Raw genomic sequence first — 9,968 nt, 5'->3', positions numbered from 1 at the left:
ATCCATCCATGCACGAAATATACTATAGATCTCACTGGAGGCGAATCTTACATCTATCTCTGTCTTGCCTGACAGTGTTGGCACCACAACTTTGCCTCCCAAAATGGCCTGTCAAATAAGTTTTTAAGACATGTACAGTATGGTTTAAGGGATAAATAGTCAAAACAACGTGAAGAATAAGACATGAAAGGAAGCGTCATGTTGGACTAATATAGGCAGTGTAACAAGCAATTTGCACTACAAGCTCAAACCTCTATGGTTGTATGGAAAAAATACAGCTGTAGCATGCATTTGAGTTTTATGACGGGGTGACATCAAATGAAGTTGAACTGATATGCTACATTATCTAATTATATGACAAGCGCGTTATATAATGACAAAGATGCTAGTGTTGCTATATTGAACAAAACTCGTTAATTTTCAAATCGACTGCAACGACTTCTAGTCGATGCCCTATGTTACTACAGAGCTTTATCAACTGGCAGAGTGGCAGTTAACACTTTTGACCACATAGTGTCACCACGCATGACACTATGTGGTTTAGAAGGAACTACTCTGACTATAAGCAAGTTCACGAATGACCAGTGTGCTTACTTGTGTAAAGCTAATATTAGCATCCACATAAATATCTGAGCCATCTCTGGAGAATGTCGAATCATTAGCAACCTGTGAGCAGAAGAAGATTAGATACTTGTTATTAAGGGAAAATAGTGGATTCAGTAAGACCATAGAGGAGGTAAGAACGATGATAGATTACAAGACTACTTATGGAGTGTACAAGTTTGCGTAACAATCCATTCACTGGATGTAAGAAGTTTAGAATAAATAGTCACAACAGACGACAGGAAACACAATAGAGTAGCCATCACATGAAAATTTGTGAACAATGGTAATTATTTTTGCAATGAATACATCAGAGTAAATATATATGACTTATAATATGACTCTTAAGGCTTGCGCCATCTGTATTTATCTCTTAGACTAAAGTGATTAAGTGATCATCATAAGATGAGACGCATATGGTAGATCATTGTCAAGGCTGAGTTTGATTCAAAACTTCTCCAAGCACGTCTCAGGAAAAAGTAAAAAAGATACAAATTTTGAAGAAATTACAGATGCTTTTAACAAACCTTAAATGTGATATACAACTTTCCAGGTTGACTGGTTCTTGATCTTACATGACCAGCATTATCGATTGCGACCGTAGCGCCAGACTCCACCCCTTTGTTCAAGTAAAGAAAAATTGGCAAATTAAAGTTTGACAGAATTATATCATCAAGAACAAAATTGACTATCCGGTCCAGCAAACTTATGTATTATGATAATCAAAATCACAGTTCTAAATTGTTTATTTCGTCTCTGCCGCAAATATCAAGTGCAGATAAAAGCCAATTAACCAGGTAGTGCACAGACAAGCATAGTCTTAAAAATAAGAAAAAGAACAAGCCAGCCACTATAAGTGTGACCAGTAAGTAAATTGGGTAACATCTAAATCACATAAATTTTAAGGAAAGGACGGTAAAAGTGTTAATGAAATCTTGCCACTCATTTCATAGCAGAACTAGCATGTTTCAAACCCAAAATCAAGTTAAAGATGGAAAAAATCAAGAAGACTTCACACTTACCCCCAGGGATCACAACTTCAACCGTCTTTGTGGCTTCCACGACCCCAGATCCCCTACAAGACATGCAGTGCTCCTGAAGAGAGAGACAATACATATCTATGCTTGTAAGCATTGACGGAGAGATAACTACTGAAGTACCAAAATAGATTTTTTGTTCTCAGACCTTAACAATGTGCCCCGACCCCTTGCACGTCTGGCATTGTGCTGTAAAAGGAGGAATAGTTACCTGTTAAAGAGACAAAAGTGTACCTTTTGTTAAAACTCCAAATAAAACAAAGATTATATTCTCTAGTTGGAACTTACTCGTCCAAGGCCCCTGCATGTTGGACAAACTCTCGTGGCAGCATCAAGAGCGTGGCCAAGCCCATCTATAAAACAATAAATGATGAGAGACTGGGAATAACGGGTTTGCATCAGTAGTGCTGTCAATTAAGTGAGTCACTCGTCCTCTCTAAGTTGACTTAGTTTTTTAAAGACTAGAACCCCGTAAATGTTACAAGAAACAAAAAGGCACAACCTGCAGGGCACAACTGTACATTACAATCAAATCAATGGTGACGGCCATTTCCAGAAGACCACTCTTTTACGAATTTATTGTTTTACCATTTGAACAAAAGCATATATATGATGAACTAAGACGAGTTAGGACTTATCCCTTAAAGCGTCTATACTCTCAAGTATCTTAACAGGAAATTTAGCGAACCATATCTGGGTTTCCGATATTAGTAAATGCAAAAGAGCAGATATCTTAAAATTCTGGGGGCCACTCACCACAGGAATCGCAAAAAACAAATGCATCAAATTCTAAACGCTTTGTGCACCCTTTTACAGCTTCGTAAAGAGAGAGCGTCAGTTCAACCTATTCAATTTTCAACAATAACAACAAGATTTACAAAATGGAGACCAGCTTCCCGTTGTATAAAAGAATAAAGAGAGAATCAGATAAACTGACCCGAATATCAGATGAAAGCTGACTAGATTGGTCTTCAAAAATCTAAATCAAATGTACGAACATTAGAGACTTGACTAGTCCACATAAACCAGATGAGGCAAATCCACAACATAACAACGTACCTCAGAAAAAATCTTGTGGAACGAGTCCGAGAAATTGGACTGGTATGCACGTCTGAACCTCTCTGCACCACTACCGTCATTATTTACATATTCTGAATTCCGATAACGCAGCTGTATTGTGTGATAATAGCAAGAACTCATTTAGTGATCTCTCCACCATATAAATGACAACCAACAAGACAAGCGTACCTTATCATATTCTTCTCTTCTTTCAGAGTTTCCCAGAGTCTGCAGTTTGTCAATCCAATACAAAAGTATATCAGACGATAGATTCAAAATACACATTAAGATTTACAGGAAAAAAAAAAGATAAAGTACCTCATATGCCTCTCTTATTTCCTGGAACATCTTTTTAGCGGAAGGATTATTTCTATTTGTATCAGGGTGGAACTTTTTCGCAAGCTGCACGGTTGTACATTCAATACATAAACTTGAGAGCGGACAATCTACTTCTAGTTTCTCCTTGGCGCAAACAAAAAGTATGAAAGAAACTTAAAGACACATTTCATATAACAATGGCTCACCTCATGGAATGACTTTTTAATCTCTTCGCGGGTAGCTTTGGGAGAAACACCAAGAACATCATAGTAATTACGAGCACTGGAGAAAGATATCCCTGAGAAAGCAGTATACAGAACAAACAAAAGTTTCTAATGAATAAAAATGATAAGAGAAACACAATGTTCTCCATCAAGAAAGAAAATAAAAAAACAAGAGACCTGTAGCGTGAATGTAACGCTGGAACAAGAAGGGCTTCTGAGACCCTGCAAAGTACCAAGACACATCCCACGTTAATTTACACAAACATCAGACTTCGAATTTACCAACGAGTTTTTAGCTACACCACTAATTAAATTCCCTCACCACATGAGAAAAAGGACATAACTTTCTTAGACATCCTGATAAACCCTAAAGAGACCCCATTTCTCAATCTTAAGATTTATCGCTACATTTGGGGTTCTGCTAAGCTCCTGAACCCTAAATCAGCTCAGATTAGGCCATCAATCTCGAAGTGGAGCAATATGTGAATATCAGTTTTTGACTCTATTGACACAAGCAAAAATCTCATGATCTCCGACGAGAGACAACGTCTCTAGACCTTATTGATTACCTGGTCGCAATCCGAGGGCGGAGGAGTCAAATGTTCGTCGCGCCTGTAAACTCCGCAGAACCTACGAAGAAAAGGATAAGGCACCATATTAACACACGATTCAGCTCTCTCTCTAGCGGAATCGAGAGAGTGAGATTAAGAATAAGGAAGCAAACTGAATTGAATCTTCGCATGATTCGATTCGAAGCAGAGAGAGAGAGGAGAGGTTTTTGGTTTCAGAGTTTAAACCCTACGCAAACGCCGAGAGAGAGAGAGAGAGACGTTCTGCCTTTTCTTTGCTCGTCTGAAGTCTCTATCTCGTTCAGAAGGTCCGAATCTGGAAAGACTAAAAAAATCAATCATCATTGTTTACATTGGCAATGTGCGTAGCATATCTATGTACACGATCCTTGTTTGGTTTTGTGTAAAATGTAACCAGAGTTTGAGAAAAAGTTTGGGATATTTTATCATATAATTGTTAAGTCATAAATGAGGAAAAAAAAAAGAGCTTGAACCCGACATTTTGATTTTCGTAGGATGGAGTGTGGTGAGATTTTTTTTTAATGATTTGGTTACTTGTACCGTATCAAAGTATGTCACATGTTTCTTCTTCTCATACGTACATAGCTAATAATTAACTATCTTGCTTGATATTGTTTATTCTCCCTATCTTCGACTCACAATTCATGCGGTTGTTTCTAAAACAAAGTAGCTAATGTGAGATATCAAACTAAGTCCCACATTGGAAAATTAGAAAAAAAGTGTCTAATATATAAAGAGAAGTTCAACTCTAATTAATACGAGACTTTTTGGGAATGAGTCCCAGAAACAAATCCATGCGGGCTTGCTATTAAAGTCCAAAAGGACAATATCGTACTAATCCGATAAATAGAGTTGGACATGGGCTTTCACAATTCCAACAATTGGTATCAGAGCGGTTGACGATAAATATATAAAGAGAAGTCCAACTCTAATTAGTACGAGGCATTTTGGGAATGAGTCCCAGAAACAAATTCATGCGGGCTTGCTATTAAGGCCCAAAGTGGACAATATCGTACTAATCCGATAAATAGAGTTGGACATGTTAATATATGTGATAGCTTGCATAGGCACACCAAATCAAATCGAGAAATGGTCCAACTAATTAAAGATCACAAGAAAAACTAAAGACATGAGAGAATCATTTAGTTCACAAAACTAAGAGTCGATTGACAAAGGGAAAAAAGAAAACAAAGAAGAGCATTAGCAAAAGCCGAACAAAGGAGCTGCTTTACAAAGACACAAGAGTCTCGGTGTGATTTGGAAAAACACTAGTATTCTATATACGGTAGGTACCAAGTCCATGACGACGTCTAAATTCACTACCCAATATTCCCTCAAACAAGGCTTCTCTACTAGTGTTTTTCGAGTGCGGATGGAGTATGAAGATCACTCGTCGCCGCCGCACTTCTTGGGGTAGATTACACGCAAGTTGGAGCAATATCGTGGATATTCCGGTGGACAATTCAAAGGACAAATCACTTTGTTGTCTCTTCGGTAAGTTTACCAACTTACTATTCACTCAATATGGTGGGAAAAAATGGTCGGAAGCATAAGAAATAGAATTAATGCTCAACAGATGGCTAAGCTCATTGAGAATAATGTTATAAATAAAATCTCAACATTTAGGAGAATGAATTGCAGCAAATATCAATTGGTGCAATGGAGCCTTGGTTTGCATCGAGGAACTAGGGAAAGCGCATGACATTTTTTCTTGTGTTTGATCTTCTAAACAATGACACGATCTATTGTAACAATGTTTTTGATTGAAATAAAATATAAGAAAAAAATCACAACAAAAGTCGAAAACAATAACATTGAAGAGTATTGAGCGAGAGAAGGCGCACTAAAAAGACACCAGACTCTCCATGTGATTTGCGAAAACACCCAAACAGTCTGTTCGGTCGTTGAAAACTCGATGACCACTACTGCGTCTAAATTCATCACCCATAAATCCTTCAAAGAAGGCTTCTCTAGTACTGTTTTTCCTTGGATCGTAATATAGAATATAAAACGAATCGACAAAACTTCTTGGTGCAAAAATAAACTCACCTGCATCGGTTACACCCTTGAATTCCATATATAACCTCCACTCTTTCTTAAAACATAGACGAGGCAAGGATTGACGCGTCCATTCGTGTCCATGTGCATCTTTCAAAATATATAATTCACCATCACCACATGGAAAGTCACGAGTAACTAAGGCTAGCCTTCCCTCATAAGGTATCATAGTATCCGACCATCCAGAACGAGAGTAGTTTGGATAATGTATAGGACTGAAGCTTTCAGATTTGACATCAAAGATCATTATTATAAATTGATCATCAACTCTAGCTTCATAATACAGAATCCCATTGAAGCACCGCCCATATCCTTGGCTAGTTGGGGAATGCATAGGGCAAAGTTCTTTGGGTATTATTCTCCATGTTTCTTGAGCTCCCAATGTAAGAATCATAGGCGTTACAGATTTAGTTCCATAATATAAGCACAATACTTTGTGTTTACCCTCCAATGGATCGTAACATAAATAAGAACTACGATCACGAAGCGAGATGGGGATGGGGATGTGCTCTCGGGGATGTGGTAAGGTTAAAATCCGACGCAAGCTTGGGTTCCAAATCCGGAATCCATATAATAAAACCAAGCCATGGACGCTCTCTCGCTTATACCTATCATAATAAGTGTCTTTCATATGATAACTATACACAGGAGAATAAGACCCTTCAGGGTTCTTGTTTTGAGGAAACGAGAAAACGAAGTGCTTCCCTTGTAGTGTGAAGGCGATCAGAAGGCGCGGTGGCTGTGATGAGGACCTAGACTCGAAGGAGTCGATAAAACTCGGAAGTGTGATGAAAGAAGACCACAGCTTTGACACAGATCGATATCTCACGATTGATTTCGCAGGAAGTCTTGAGACTATATCCAAGGTTAGATCAAGAGGAATATGTTTTGGTTGTGATATATTATCATCTACGGATATCTCTCGTCTTCTTCTCTTCTTGTCCTTCCATGGTTGATTCCTCGACAATACTTTCTTCTCAAAAACCTTCATTCTTTCTTTCCAGAGTTGTATTCCCCCTTTTACTAGAATCAATTATATTTAGGGTTCAGTCGAATGTATATAAACTTCGTATGTATATAATAACGTAGACGGCACGATATATAATAATATATTGACAAATATATATTACAAATAATTATTTTTTCGTATTACAAATAATTACTATAGAAAACTTTTCACATTTGTAAATATTTTTTGTAAATTTTACAAATAACTCTTTTCTTATAGCGACGATATATAAAAAATTTGAAAAGAAACAAAGAAGAGAATTACGGTAGCTACGAAGGCACTGCTTTAGAAACACACAAGAGTCTCGGTGTGATTTGGAAAGACACCACTATTGTATATACGGTAGCTAACAAGTCCACAACGACGTCTAAATTCAGTACCCAATATATTCCCTCAAACAAACAAGGCTTCTCTAGTAGTGTTTTCCGAGTGCAACAACACGGTGGGAGTATAGATATCACTCGTCGCTGCACTTCATCGTGGGTCAGATAAGATTAAACAGCGCTAGTTGGAGCAATATCATGGACATTCTGGTGGACAATTCATAGTAAAAATCACTCTGTTTCCTGTTTGGTACGTTCCCAACCTTTCTATGCACTCAATATAGCAGGGGAAAACTATGTCGGAAGCATGGTGAGCAACAGAATACTGCTCCACAGAAGGCTATGTTCATTGAGAAGAATGTTAGAAAGAAAATCTCGACATTTTGGAGAATGAATTGTAGCGAATAAAGATGCAATGGAGGCTTGGTTTGCATCCAGGAACTAGAGATAAAGCATGAAATTTTATTGTGTTTGATCTTCTAAATATGACACATCTATTGTAACAATGTTTTTGATTGAATGTAACATTGTTTCAAAAAAAAAGAAAAAAATCACAACGAAAGTCGAAAGGCATAAGCGAAACATAAAGTTCTGTAAAGACTACCATTTAATGTCACTGAAAACAAAAACATTGAAAAGTATTGAGCAATTAAAAAGGAGGCGCTGCATTACAAAGAGACGAGACTCTCCATGTGATTTGGGAAAACATTAATACATGTTCCGTGGTTATTAGGAACTCCATCATCACTGCGTCTAAACTCATCATCCATAAATCCTTTAAAGAAGGCTTCTCTAAAGCTGTTTCTCCTAGGATCGAAATATAGAATATAAAAAGAGTCAACAAAACTTCCTGGTGCAAAAACAAGCTCACCAGCATCAGTAATACCCTTGAAATGCATAAGGTTCCTCCATTCCCTCTTAAAACTTACACCAGGCAGACATTGACGCGTCCATTTGTGTCCATCTGCATCTTTCAAAATATATAATTCACCAGTACCAAAGGGAAAGTCATGAGCAAATAAGGCTAGACTTCCCTCATAGAGTATCATATTATGCAACCATCGAAAAGGAGAACACTCTGGATATTTTATAGGATTCATGAAGCTTTCAGATTTGACATCAAAGCTCATTATTATATGTTGATCATCAACTCTAGCTTGAAAATATAGAACTCCATTGAAGCAACCCCTAAGTCCTCTTACATGAGTTGGGGAATGCATAGGGATACCTTTGGTTACTGTTCTCCATGATTCTTGAGCTCCCAATGTAAGAATAAGAGGCTTTACAAAATTACTTCCATAATATAAGGATAGTACTTTGTGTTTACCCTCCAATGTATCGTAACCTAAATAAGACTTACGAATATCAAAAGAGGTGGGGATGTGCTCTTTGGGACGTGTCAAGGTTAAAACCCGGCGCAAGCTTGGGTTCCAAATCTTTAATCCACGTAATAAAATCAGGCCCTGGACGCTCTCCCATTGCAGATAGCGGTCATGATTAGTGTTTTCCATGTGATAACTGTATACCGGAGAATAAGACCCGTCAGTGTTCTTGTTTTGAGGAAACGAGAAAACTAGTTGCTTTTTGTGAAATTCGAAGGTTAGCAGAAGACGTGCAGAGGACCGAGTCGTGAATGAGTTGATAAAACTTGGAAGTCTGGTAATAGAAGACCACAACTTCGAGACGCATTGATATCTCATGACTGATTTTGCAGGAAGTCTTGAGAGTATCTCCACGGTTAGATCAATAGGAATATGGTTTGGTTGTAATCTATTATCATCTCTGGATCTCTCTCGTCTTCTTCTCTTCTTGTTCTTCTTCCATGGCTGATTCCTCAACACTAGTTTCTTCTTAAAAACCCTCATTCTTTCTTTCCAGAGTTTTATTCCCCCCCCCCTCCCTTCACTAGAATCAGTATTATATAAACATATATAATTATTATAGAAAACTATTTATATAATTATTTTTATAGAAAACTATTTATATAATTATTTTTAAAGTCGTGTTTTAAAAAAAAAAATAAAGTCAGATTCTTATATATCGATTTCAAAATTTACAAATATTTTTTTTGTAAATCTTACAAAAAATCAATTTCTTTTGTGAAAATTTACAATTTTAATTCTTTTTCTTTATAGTTTGTTCTCAAACTACATAAACAAAATTTAGATATTTTTTTATATCACTTCAAAGTTGTTGCTCGGATCTCAGCCAAGTCGTGGTTAACCAAACTTTGAAGTAATATATGCGTTTCTTTCCGCTAAGACGCGAATGTCCAAGTTTGTCTCTTGCAGATCAGACTATTTTTGTAGTGCATAAACTACGGGATAGTCAGAGTACATTGCGAGTTAGCCAACACCTCAGAAGTCAATCTTTTTTTTGAGCAACAGAATATATTAGAAAATGCTTAGAAGGCTTTAGCATGAAGCCAAGCCCACTAGTGAAAGTTTGTTACAAAGGCAGGCTTTTGCATAAGCATCAGCTGGTCCATTGAGATTTCTAGGAATGAACGAAATGTAAAACGACGAGAACGAAGAGCAGAGAAGCGTTTCGATGTCTGCTAGAACTCCAAAGAGCTCCATAGATCGCCGATTCGCAGTGATGGCTTGGACAAGCCCTTTGCAGTCTGATCGAAGCCAGATGTGATCGAGGCGAAGCGTTGCTGCGTGCTCTAGGGCAGAGCGGATTGCTAGCGCCTCAGCGAGGAAGGGGGAGGATACATGCTCTTGGAAGTGACATCCTCTAGCGAT

The 9,968-nt window shown here is 37.6% G+C and overlaps 1 protein-coding gene across 1 annotated transcript; it reads right to left on the bottom strand.

The window, feature by feature from the left end:
* Positions 1-6: 6 nt before the first annotated feature.
* Positions 7-4,117, bottom strand: LOC130506857 (chaperone protein dnaJ 1, mitochondrial-like; the record flags this gene model as incomplete). The annotated part of the gene is made up of 15 exons (XM_057001548.1): positions 3,966-4,117; positions 3,811-3,871; positions 3,419-3,463; positions 3,224-3,315; positions 3,018-3,101; positions 2,889-2,927; positions 2,700-2,810; positions 2,578-2,619; positions 2,397-2,484; positions 1,929-1,993; positions 1,789-1,851; positions 1,626-1,698; positions 1,131-1,222; positions 595-666; positions 7-108 (listed from the first exon to the last, which is right to left on the bottom strand). Coding segments are annotated over exons 1-15 (1,047 nt in total), but the record flags the coding sequence as incomplete, so codon positions are not given.
* Between the last annotated feature and the right edge of the window lie 5,851 nt (positions 4,118-9,968).

Source organism: Raphanus sativus, unplaced genomic scaffold (genome assembly GCF_000801105.2).
Source record: "Raphanus sativus cultivar WK10039 unplaced genomic scaffold, ASM80110v3 Scaffold3737, whole genome shotgun sequence".
Taxonomy (NCBI): Eukaryota; Viridiplantae; Streptophyta; class Magnoliopsida; order Brassicales; family Brassicaceae; genus Raphanus; species Raphanus sativus.
Note: the sequence above shows the minus strand (reverse complement) of the source record. Positions and strands in the feature narration are given on the sequence as shown.